This window comes from Anas platyrhynchos, chromosome 3 (genome assembly GCF_047663525.1).
Source record: "Anas platyrhynchos isolate ZD024472 breed Pekin duck chromosome 3, IASCAAS_PekinDuck_T2T, whole genome shotgun sequence".
Classification (NCBI taxonomy): domain Eukaryota; kingdom Metazoa; phylum Chordata; class Aves; order Anseriformes; family Anatidae; genus Anas; species Anas platyrhynchos.
Window position 1 is genome coordinate 44896843 of NC_092589.1, and position 12880 is coordinate 44909722.

The 12880-nt window shown below is 44.6% G+C and overlaps 1 protein-coding gene across 1 annotated transcript in view; it reads right to left on the reverse strand.

Annotated features, from left to right (window-relative positions):
- Positions 1-798: 798 nt before the first annotated feature.
- The window catches only part of PGBD5 (piggyBac transposable element derived 5), a 69796-nt gene continuing 57714 nt past the window's right edge, over positions 799-12880 (reverse strand). The window contains exons 6-7 of the mRNA XM_027454181.3: positions 10431-10536; positions 799-8766 (exon numbers count right to left, since the gene is read on the reverse strand). Coding sequence (XP_027309982.3) covers positions 8571-8766; positions 10431-10536 — 302 coding nt within the window. The 3' untranslated portion in view covers positions 799-8570. The remainder of the gene's footprint in view (positions 8767-10430; positions 10537-12880) is intronic.

The following is a 12880-nucleotide window of genomic DNA, read 5'->3' on the forward strand; positions in this document are numbered from 1 at the left end:
GTGGGGATGAAGAGGCAAGTTAGGATATTAGAAGCACTGCAACATGGAATGTTAAGTTTGGCTTAATGAAGAAAGACTACACTGCTGGAATTATTAATTGCAAATTCTATCGAGAATAATTTAATAGGAGATTGAGTTACTGCATGCCTTGGCCTGATCTGAAAAGATGCCATTGTTTTAAATGACAATGCTGAGGGTGTGCGTGTGTACACGTCTCGGTGTTAATCAGACCCCAGATTTCATAATTTCACAAATTAAATTCCTCGTTTTATTCAATTAGTGTGCTAAAACTGATCCGCACTGCTGCTCACAACTGTGAGCACAGAGCCCGATTACACACCGCATTAGCTCAGGTCGCGGCACATCCAGGGCCCGGTGAGCAAAGCGCTGGGGGTGGTTCTCCAACCGTGACCAAGAACTCAAAGAAATTCCCATTTGGTTCATCACATTGATCGTCCCGGCCAGTGTGTGGCAGGTCTCACTGCAGGGGCCTGTAGCAGCCTCTTTGGGTCCCCTCTGGCTGCAGAGCACGCTTGTGGGCTTGTGGGCTTGTTCGGCTACCTGCAATTGATGAGGTGTGAGAGCCCAGGGGCACTGAGCGTGCCAGACTCTCCTCCCTGCTCCTTCTCTGGTACAGGCCCACTGTAACCCCATTTAGGTTTTCCCCTGCGAGGTTTCTGCTCCCTTTGTGGATTCAAGTTTCCAACAGGTGATGTCTGAGACCCAGCACAGCCGCCCACGTCCCGTGTTCAGCCCTCCCTCTGTTCTCGAAAAGAACGAGGCAGAAAAAGCAAGCAGTAATATATCTGACTGTATTTCAAAGTTGTTGATTGTAAACAAACTTTGTTGAAGAAATAAAATCACATGACAAGATATCAGAGTGATACTATAAATCCATTTTGTTATTGTTGCCACACTTCACATTTTTGGAACTCAGAATTTAGCTCATGGTGTACAAAACTTGTAAAAATTTATTGCAAGCGTGCCTTTGTGTAGAACAAAACTGGTGTCACAAAAGTAGTTCCCTGTCCCATGCAGAAATACAGGTGTGTAGGTCTCTGTGTGAAGAGGTCACACACCTGCATTTCCTGAAAGACTTGGCTGTTACAAAATTGCTCTGAGAAGTTCAAAAAAAAAAAAAAAAAAAAAAAGGAAAAAGAAGAAAAAAGCAATTGCAGTTTATGCTTTACCTCCGGAATTTACATTTTCAACATAAATTTCTAGAATTTTAAAGAGTATGGAACTTGCAACAGAACTGCAGCCGCTGATGTGAGCACAGCCCATTGGATTCGTTTTGCAAGCACTCTGGCAGCTAAGGCCAATCTTCATGTTTGGTGCAGTCACTGCATTTGATGGAATGTCAGTTGCACATTTTTAATGGAAAATTAAAACAAAACATGTATGGGAAGAAGATTCCTTTTCCAAAATTTCCATCATTCATGTCTCTCCTGTGGCACTTGAGACCCACTCCCTCACTGTGTTGATGTGCAGCAGAGCTTTGACCCCCCCGGTCTGCAGCTACCACATGTGTACAGTGTGAGCAAGGGAGTGGAGTGAGGCCAGTGATGGAGCTACAGCAGGGCTTATGCAGCAAAAGCAGCTCTGCGGGGTGGTTGTGTTAAACATCAGCCTTTTATTTTTCATTCAAAGGCAGCAGGGGAGGGGGAATGCGCATGCTAGAAATATAAGTTGGACGGGATCATCGGGCTCCTCTCCCTCTGCATGCCCAACTTCTCTGCTTCCCTCTGCCTCTTCCAGTGTGCTGATTCCCCTTAAAATCCTCATTTATCAGACTGTACCAATTAGCCTCACATACAGTGGATCTATCTCTGGCACAAATCTTAGTTTTGTTGTCTCCAATCTCACCCCAGAACATGGGGTAAAGTTATTTTTAATTTCTCTATTGAAATGCCAGGCAACGATTTGGCTTATAAATAGAGGCGAAGTCCAGGTTGCAAAAGTAAGTCTGAGACCTGGAATACGTTTTCCATCAAATGAGTAACTCGGTTTCATGGAGAGGTGTGAATTGTTCAGCACTCACGTTTTGCACACACCTTGACACACTTTAGTTGGAGCACAAGACCACAAAGTTACTTTGATGCCAAGTGGGTCGGGGTTCTGGACAGATGAACCTAGCGTACGGGGCTTTGCTTTACGGCTTCTAGGATTTTTGGTAGGTAGTGAAGTTAAGTGCTCTTTTTGACATTCAGAGCATGCTGTACATACTTGAAGAGCAGAAGCATTTGCTAGCTTCTTCATTTTAATGAACAGATGTGCCAGGGCTGGAAGCAAATTGTATGGGCCTAGCATGTTCCTTTCCCTAGTAAAACTTAATTTGGCTCCCTCCGGAGTCCCCGTCCTTACCAGGTGTGAGATCAGCCAGGCTGTTTCTTTTTGCCTTGCATCTGTTTGCCCAAGGAGCTTGGATCCCAAATTGCACTCATCTCTCCCTGTTTGCTTATCTGATCAGGTCTTGAATGTCACAGCCCTATAAGAAGGTGTTACGGTCCTTTACCGCTAGGTTCTTCATCCAGATCCCCGAAGCACTCCAGGATTGTTGCATTTACATCAAATGAGCACTTTTGCAGAGTGACGTTTTTTGATGGATAAGGTTTTTGCACTAGACATTGTGTGGACCACCTTGACATCTAATGCTAGCAGTTATTACTTCAGAAGAGTGACACAAAAGAGATTTACCACTTAAGGCCTTTTCGTGATACCTAACAGCTGCTCACCAGACCCATCAGAGTGGTGAGTGTGTGAAGGGTTTAAAAAACCCAAAAGCACAACTCCGCAGCCCCACAAACCAAATCCAATCCCCTCTCTTTGACAGCAATGCAGAGCTGAGGAATGTTTCAGCCATTCCAGTGGGAGCAGCGGGAGGGTGATGCTGAGATCTGCCCCGGGTCCACACGAACCCGATGGGGCAGCATTAATGGGGCAAAGCAGGCAACACCGTCACAGTGACTGCAATTAGTATAGGCTTCCGAAACAATACCCTGTTTCATCGGCGATTTGCCAGGTAGCAGGAAGGATCAGCAAAGTAATACTGTAAAAGCAAAGGGAAAGGCCAGCTCTGCGTTGTCACCTCTCCCAGACTGACCGAGAACTAGTGGGATGATTTGGCTGGGTGTGCTCCTAGTGCAAGGAACAAGGGAAGCAAAGCGTAGGACAGGGAAGCTCTTCAGGGCTAGATTGCTGAAGAGAAAGAAAAGGCTCTCAAGAGGAGAGAAGAGACCCTTTTTGTACAAAAGCACAAGTATTTTCAGCTGTTCCCCCAGCACTGAGATGCTTATGCAGGGGGTTTTCCAGTTTGAGTTCACAATGCTTGTGGAAGGAAAGGTAGGTTTGGGAAGAGCCTTTACAAGGAGGAATATATACCAAGTAGCACTGGTGGTAGGCTTGCATTTGAGCAGATGACGACATGATCTGTCCGTGCACAGTACCCTAGTTAATGACAGGCCACGTACACAAATGTATTGAACTTGGAGTTCCTTGCCTTCCACATCACTGCTAACATTCCTTTGCTGCTTGCACGTTTTTCTCAACCAGACTGAAATGAGCTCTTGTTTTACAAATCACTAATTTCACATCAGCAACAGCAACGAGGAAGTGCCATGGCAAGCTCCACTACAGAGATGGCTGGAAGACTTCACATAGTCTGAGTAATTATTTGTTTGGACTTCACATTGATGACTGGAGGATAGCACAGCTTCAGATTCTCTGTGTATCTCCTCTAAGCTCCTCTAGGCAGGCTGGGCTGCTGTTTTATTTGGTTTTCTCTTACCTTCAGGACATCTTGGTTTTGACGCATGCTGGCCTATGTGGAGCAAAGAACCTGCGCTGACAAAGTCCTACAGCCCCTGCTGAAGAGCAGGACGATGTCTGTCATGCTTTCATCTCAAATTTGGAAAAGTGCATTTGAACAAGAAAATGCAAAACATGGACTTAATGAGAAAGACTGCAAGCTCCACTTCACAGTTTCATCACCTGTGCTGTGCCTCAGTGTCTGATTATGGAAGTGGAAGCTTCTGTCTGAAGGGATAATGACAGCTGATGATTACCGGTGGTGTTAAGAGCACTTTCCAATCCTTGCATGGAAAGAGGCAGACATGCAGAATTACCAGTGCAGCATAAACCCCCACTCACCTCTGCAATCAGCCACAGGACTAGTGGATGCTAAGACATGTAAGACTGAGCCATTGGAGGCCCCCCTCAACACCAATCAGCTAAAGACAGACTGCTAAATAAATGGTAGAAGAAAAGTAAGATCTCTTCAGGAAAAAAAAAAAAGCCACGTAAGTGTAGCTGAAGGTGAAGAATGGGAATGCTGTTTTGAGTTGCTGTTCGTAATGTCAGTCTGGAAAGAGCTAAATTCATTTTTCTCTAGGAATTGTCTGAAGAAAACAAAGTTGTAGCCATTAGTGACATCGGACGTCTTTTAAATTGGCATACTCAGACTACCTTGCAAATGAAGATGGGCCGGGGCTAGAGAAAGGAAATGGAAAACAGAGACAAGATGTTTTTCAGTTGTGCCCTAGTGTCGAGTGCACAAATGGGCTGAAGTAAAAAGTGGCAGAGTTTCTGCAAGCCCTTGAAGCTTTTTTCAGCTAAGACATCAGCAGTGGAAACCATTTCACAGTGGCTTCTAAGCTCTTGTGAGTGTTATATTACACACTGGGAAAAGAAATGCTTTCCAAGAACAGCTCGCGGCAGGACAGACATTTCTTGAAAGAAGTCCTGTGCATAGAAGGTGGTCAGTATGTCTCACTGATGGTCTCAGTTCTCTGAAACAAAGTTTGCATACCACCAATAAACTGTTTTCAGAAGTACACGTGAAGGAAAATTCAGTTCATCAGGAGAGACATGAGCCTTCCCGACCCCATGTCTATTTCAGCTTCAAACTCTTATTTCTCCCCCTGGAAAAATTTAGAAAAGTTCCTCTGTGACCTGTTTGGCATTTCCATTGTCTTTTAACTACTGTTGAGCTTTAAGATCTCTTACCCAGATTGTCTCAAGGATACAAAGAACTAAAGGAAACCAAAAAACTTGGCATCATATCACAAGCCATTGCACAATTAACACACACGCACACACTATAACTAGCATCCTCGCACTACTTTGAGACTAAATTCCTTCTTTTCCTTTAACTAGGGAGAAACTTTAGTGTTACGAGCAGGTGGGGAACCAAATCTGAGTGAGCCAGTTTGCAGGAAAGGAAATGCTACCGAATCTGAGCTGCAGTTAATAAACCTTTGCTCTTCTAAAGTGATGAAATTTCTTCCTTAATTACTTTGCCTTGTTTGTAGGAACTTAGAGAAAGTGCAAGACGCTTTTTTAACAAGGAAAAATCCTAACTTTCCTCAACCGTATCCCCTCCAAGTCAACAGCTGGAGAAGATAAAGTTGAACAGTTATCTGTGGATATAGACTATGCTTTGGTGGGTTTCAGAGCCCAAATTCAGGCATTTTGTACATATAAATATATATAAATATTTTTGCTTATTTATGGAATGTTTGTGCATGTTTAGGGCACCAGTTCAAAACGATGAGGGATGGTTAAGGCTAAGAAAATGAAATTCATTGCAAAGCTATAATTTTGTCTTAACGTTTCTCCTTTACAAAGGAGACTAAAGCATCTTCCCTGTAATAGTCAGCCACTGTGTAATCCCCCATCAACTCCAATTCTAGGGAAAACTACTCAGGACCCAGTCCCTGAGGCAAAAAGCTAGGACCTCGTCATTTGAGCTCAAGTAATCCACATAATTAAAAACATAACTTGGTGGAAAAATTAAACATTCGAAGGCCGTGGGCCTACTGACACCTGAAACTGAAAAGGCATTTTCTGAACAGGAAGGTGTAGAGCCAGGCCTTTGCGCATACACAGCAATGTAACAACTGGCAAAGGGTGCCAGATCTAGCTTGAGAGGGCCAGGATGTAGCTGGAGAGTGCTGTGTTTGCTCCTCAGAGGCACGAAGTGGCTCTCAGGAGGTCATGCGGGCCTCTCCATCTCTGCTGGGGGCACCTGCCTCTTGCATGTGCTCTGGCTCTGCGGGGGTTCAATGCAAGGAGGCCGGGCTCCCAGCAGCTAATCTTCGTTCCTGTTGTCAGACCAGCAGAGTTCTTGCCAGACCTTTCCTCGCTGCCCTAACTCTGACCACTCAATAAATTTGCAGGGCTTAATGATGTTGTAGTTACTCTTCCTGCTGTAATGAAGTCTGGCGTTGGCTGAGCCAGCAGTAAGAGCACCATTTGTCTTCAGGTACCTCTGTGGAGCTTCCTAAGAAGCGGAAACTTGGACGTTTGCTGAACTTTTGTTTTTCACGCCTCATGCTAGCCTCTCTTCCACCCTCAAATATCTAGAAGCCTGACAAGAAGCAGCCATGCCACACGTTCAGTCTGGAGAGGGGTGGCCTCAGTTCCTGCTGGGACAAGATTTGAACTCATCCTTGGCCTCCTACATAGCCTGGCACTGCCAAGGATTAGAGCAGTACAAACCCTCTCCTTCCTCCCGTGCACAAGTTTGTGTCCTTCCCCATGCTTGTCTCCTGGGTGCAGACCTTGTGGACTGAGAGGTGAAGGGGGTGCTTAAGGAACCTGCTGGCAGGCAGGGCAGGCTGCGTGGGGCCATCACCAGGCTGTACTGCAAGCAGAACTACCATGGACCTGGCTGTCCCCTTGCTTTCCCTGCAGCCAGGTGAGATCTGCCTAAGTCTACTCCAAAAAATAGGACTTTGGTGGAAATCGAAAGCTGTCAGTGCAAGAATGCTCTTTGGGCTAGTCAGTAATTTACAAGCCCCTGCTGGATTCTTCTGTGATGATTTACAGGCTTTGCGCTTGCACAGTGCCTTGGCATCTCTGATAACCGTAAGAGTGAAATTTGGAGAGTTCAGAGGGTACTCGGTCGCCTCTCTCCAGACAGAAACATATAACCTGTGGAGTTACAGACTGATAAAGAAATAAATCAATTGCTCTATTCCTCTTAAATCAGCCCAAGTCATTCTTTGGTAACACCTTCCAGAAAATGCCAGGCTTGTGGACCTAAATCCAGCTGGTTCTTTAAGCAACGTGGTTGTGCCCTGTAAGTTAATGACATTCGGTTTGTTTCCATCACTGCTAACCTTTAGGATATGGAGCTTTTTTGTTGATTGAGCTGTAGACTGAAATCAATACTGTGTAGAGGGCAGGGCAGCATTTCACCTCCATGTCAATTCTCTCCTGTTTCGGTCACACTCCCCTCTCTCTCTGTTGCTTTCCAAGGCTTCAGTGGCCTTCGGATTCCACCAACACCAAACCAGAGTGGTTCAGCCACAGGCACCGGCTCACCGTGATGCTCATCCTCTACAGTGCTACTCAGAACAGGTGAACCCTTTGAGCTTGCTCTGTTTTAGTTAGGTTTAACATCTGGTTGCAGTCGGACTTCTTTCTTTTTGCAAAACACAATGCTATGTTATTTTGCTAAACATGTAATCTGCTTAATTACAACTACTGTGGCAAGCCCGGCATTCTAGTAAGAAGAATACTTATAGAACATCCCGCAGTGATGATGCAAAACACACTGCTATTACTGAATTATTTTTTTCCTGCAAACTGTGTGCCAAATGAAGTTCTAAAATGGACTTACAAAAGGAAAAGAAACAAATTGTTTTTCCTAAAAAACTTGAGCCCATTATGTCAGACTTTTAAGCAACATGTAAGATACAGTTGAAATAAAAAAAATATAATTGTTATACTCTCGTTTTTGATCTGTATACTGACCGTGGCAGTTACGATGTGAGGCAGTATTACTTCACTCTCTGGCTGTGTATAAAATGTTTCATTTCATCCTGGTTTAAAAAAAAATCAATGTCACGTTTTTCCATTTTAAATTCACTAATGTATTTGGTTACTTCTAATTTTGCTGTGTTCTAGCTGGGATCAAATTGCCTTATGCTTTTTTTTTTTTTTTAAGAAAACAAAATGGAAAGAAAAAGTTTAACCAGTTCTCAGTTCCTGGCTGCCTGCCTTAAAGGTTTTGCTTGTCAATATACTTGCTTAAGTGTTCGTGTCTCTGAACTGCTTCTTTTAGCACACTGTGAGGACAGCACTGATTCCCTATAAGGTGGTAAGCACTCTCAACCACAGCCCATGGTGCAGACTTACATTACTTGTCCCAGAATTGAGTAACTCCAAGTAAGGTGTACAGAGTTTTTTTGCAATGCCCACCTGGGACTGCTGAGTTATCTCGGCTTATGACAAGCTCTTAGCCCAAGAAGGACTTTACAAGATGACCCTGTTCGACAAATAGTATTGAGAGATAACGAATTTAAGTCCGTTTCTGGTGTACAGATACCCACGGGGCATTCACTTATGCAATTTTTTGTCAGCTTTTCTTGTGGCACTTTCTGTAGAACATGTTTACATCCAGCTGCTACTAGGAACAAAGTTTCCACCTCTCTAGTGGCATCACTTGGCATTTTTGGATAAGGACAGCACTGGTGGTGTCAGAAGTTCCTTGCTTTGCTGTTCCAGGTGTGGTATCTTCTTCTGCTTACCTTCCTCCCCCTGCCTATGCCACCAAGAACATTGCATCAATGGGAGGGTGAGGTGTCTTCCAAGCCCAGGAGCTCCTTTACAAGTCTTTCACCGAACTGTGCACGGCTATACCTTGTCACGTGGTAGGCCTCTGACATTTTGTAGAGGATGTAGGCATTGTTTATAGCGATGCTGATGGCAAACCAGAACACTTGTTGCCAGGTCTTGTTTGGTTTGTGAGAAATGAAATACCTAGAAAGCCAAGAGAGAAAGAAGAAGTAGAAAAAAAAAAGTGGTATTCAGCCATCACTTCCATCTGGGAGGCAAGAAATAACCCTGGAAAAAGATTCCTGCAGTCCCAACGGGGAAGCAGGACCACAGCTTACTGCCAAGTGCAAGTATTAAAGAATTTTGTACAATGCATTTGACAATCATTTACAGTTAGTTATCTGTCTCTTTGGTTTTGTAAATTTCTAGTAGTGATTTGTTTTAAGAGCCAAACCTTAGTAACCCTTCCCTCTGTATCACTGCACATAAGCAAGAGTAATGATGCAGACTCCTAGAGCTTGCCTGTGACAAACATCCAAGTAATGGGAGCTGTGGGTCTGAATCCCTTCAGATTGTAACTTAAAATTGCGCCCCCCTCCCAAACTCAGGCCTATTATGTTGCAGTTCAGGGAAGACTGCTCATGCCTCTCCTCTCGTTTATCTCGATCGTAAGTGAAGAATGATTTCTGCTGTTGTCAACAGCACGTGGGAGGATGTGGGGGTAGAGCCAGAGCGTGCAGTGCTGGTACGTGGAGCACCTCCTCTCCATAAGGCAGGAGAACTAGGAAGGACTGACAACCTTATATTTAGGTTCTGACTAATTCCACAACTACCAGAATATTCTCTTCAGTCATACGATTTCCCACTTCCCTACTTTTCATTTTTTTAGGAACCATTTAAATCTACTACCTCATCTCTTTCTTGTACTGCTTTCCTCAGACCAGATCCCAACACTGGTCTCTAACAACCGCCTCCTCCTCTTTCCTATCTTATGCTCCATTCTTGCTGCTTTGCTCAGAACTGACTTGGAAAATCCCTGCTGCTTTTTCTCTTTCCCCAGTTTTTAGCTCTTGAAATCTTCTGCACCTCACTGCTACTCCCACAGCCAAGCTTCACCACTGCTATTCTTGTGTCTGTTTCTCCCCATTACATTAAGAGCTAGCCAAGAGGCCCACAACTGGAATCCCAGAGCCAAAAAATCTAAATTCCCATGAAAGGCTTACATTCTCCCAGTTTACCTAGATCAGGTTTCCATCCAAAACTGAGTATCCTGTTCTTCTGGCTCAAGGTGACACAAATATCATCAGGACAGATAACCACCTAAACACCATATGATGATAAGGGTGGGGAGCTAGCCAGCCTGAGAGACTTGTAGACCTTTGCTGAATTCTCAAGCTAGCCTTGACTTTGATGTGGCCCAAAACATGACCAACCTGTTGGCTCATCTTCCCAACTCTTCTTACAGGTCATTTTCAAGATGGTAAGAACATAATGCTCTTAATTTTATTTATTTATTTATTTTTAACTGGTGGAAGGGGCCAAAGCAACATTAGCATGCTTTTGGGGATTATTCATAAAGGTGAAAGTTAGGGGAGTAAAAAATTCAATGTGTGCAATGATGTACTCATTCATCTCCTCACTCCTGCAGAGATTCCTACAACACGGCTGGCAATGCAGCTATCCCCATTGTGCAGAGCCAGCTTCTGATCTTTGACTAAAACAGGAGTTTTGTCAGAGATGAATTAAGTGAAAGTAGGTCTGGGCTCTCAGCTGCCGCTCAACATGGAGAGCTCAACCAGTCCAGCCATGGGGAAGGAATGAAAGAAACACATCCACACACAGACATACACATCCTTATTCTCACTTACTTGCTGTATTTGTCGTCGTATTTGCAGATATAGCTAAGGTGAGCAGCAAATGCTTCAACAGCCAAAGGGCATGGAATTTCTCCACTTTTTCTCTTAATTATAACTCCTGCATAAATTAAAAACATAACAGATTTTATTCCATGTGATAGGTTTAGCAATTTAAAGATACATAGTTTATTATAAAATAAACCTTATTGCTGGTTTCTGTCTTCAAATTGGGAAGTGGTTCCTCTGTTATCTGTAACAGAGATGCTAATTTGATTTTTTTTCCATTGGTAGTATATTGAACAAGGGAAAAGGGAAGAAGAGGGATCATTATTCAGTCAGAGATGCTTCTACCTGCTTGTAGAAGAAAGGATGAATAAAATAAACTTGCAGTACTTTACTGAGGAGTCCATTCCCTGATTTTTGACTTCACGTTCCTTCAGGGTTTCATGGTTGGCTCTCAAGGGACCGTCTCTTGCTCCATGTCTATAGCTTACTGTCTAGTGGGGATCCCTGCTCTCTCCCAGGCACAACAGTATTTTTCTCTGGGTCTAGTGAAGCACAGGCTTGGTTGCATCCTTTCTCAGCACTGTTTCAGTACAGATACAATTCTGGGCTTTCTCATTTCTCCAGCCTTCAAGCTCCCATTGCCTGGATTCTGCAAACTCTTTTACAATCGCCCTTAAAATGCTCCTCATGATTTGATTGCAGACTTCACCATTTCATTCCTTCAGCTGGAAGTCTTGTTCCATCCATTATCTCTGTCAAGCCCCCTGTGCTGTCCGGGCTGGCAGGCTCTATTTTGAAGCAAGACTTATGACACATACTAAATGTCATGCTACATCTGAGCCGCGCAGCAATTTATTTCAGTTTTTTAAAGTCTGATTTTTCAGGCATCCAAAACGATACCGCCTCTGAATTGTTCAGCAATTCTCCTTTCAACTCCGTACCCCCAAACTGGGTATAAATGTTCTTCCTCTCCTCCCCCTGCTCTCTTTTTCCCCCTCTTTTCCCTTCCGGAATTTATATTTCCTTTTGCAATTTGCTTTGTATTCGCGATCCTTAAAAATGCATTGTGATGGCAGCTCTGTGGGCATCACACACTCCCTCTCACTTTTTATTATATTCTGTGCAGCATTCCTCTGTATTGAGACCATAAATATCTTTATATGCACATTATTTTTATAGCCGTTCTTGCGTTTGTTCTGCAGCCACAGGGCCATCCCTCCAGGGAGGCAACTGCTGGAGCCGGGTTGTTTTTAGCTGCAGGTCTCTGTGGCGAGCAGCCCCAAGCAAGCTGACTCACCGGCACCTCCGATGAGTTATTTCCCCTCCTGGTCCTCCCCCAGCAGCGCTGTGCTCCGTCCCTGGCAGCCCTCCAGGGGAACACACCGCCTGCTCTGCAGCCCCGGCCTGCCTTCGCCTGCGTGCTGCTCTCCCTGGTGCAGGCTGCTGGCATCAGCTTCGGGTTTGGTGTTTTTTCACCCTGTAAAAACTCGGTACCCGGGATCCTGAGATTAGCCAAGACCCGGGGGGTCTGTTGGAAAGTTTCTAGCCAGTACGCTTGTCAAGGAAAGCTTGGGAAATGGCAGCCTAAATGAAATAAGCAGAAAGACAAGGGCATGTGTGTTTGTTTCCTTAAATAGTTAAGTTTATGCCAATCCATAATTTTTGGAGCTAGAATCCTGCTTTTTTAAAGTGAAGGCTCAGTAATATCAGCACTTACTTCCCCCTTGGCAAGCGTGAAGATTTCATAACATAATATAACAGAGTGGGCACTGCGTGTTCCAAGTGCTATACGGCTTTTTTCAGGACTTGAATTTGTTCCAGTTTTTTATCAGAACTGCAGCCAGGCAGGTTCGTACGAGGTCTCATGTTCATGGTCTTCCCCTCAGAGCCCCACTGGCCCCATCCTCCCTTTCACCGTGCTTGGACGTAACCCTGTGAATTTATTCCCACAAAGGACGCATGGAAATTCAAGGTTAAAATCCTAAGCTACCCTGTCCTCAAACATACTTCTTAATGTTAAGCTGCTTTCCCCAGACTTTCCAGTTCTGAGCCAGTCTCACACTTCCAGCTCCTCCAGGGCTAAGAATCACACTGGGGCTTGCTTGTACAATAGTTTCATACAGCTGCAATGCCTCCACAGCATCTCCTATCTTTTTTCTTCCAGCTGCAGGGTCCTCAAGGCAGGGTGGGCAGAAAAGGTACAGGCAGCAAGGAGAAGCTATTGAGAACTCCCTAGGGAAACCGCAGCCCTTGATACTGGCTGTGTCAGTAGGATTTTATTAGTAGCTGGTTCCTGATGCTACTTCTTTGCTCCCAGCTTTCTCATCGTTACCGCTGTCTCCTCTCCAGCTGCCTCTCCATGCTTCCCTTGCCTCTCTTTAGCTTCCTGTCTAGTCCATCCCCTAAATGTTAAACCCTATTTCCACCTCTTGCCACCCCAATCACTGGTGGGATGC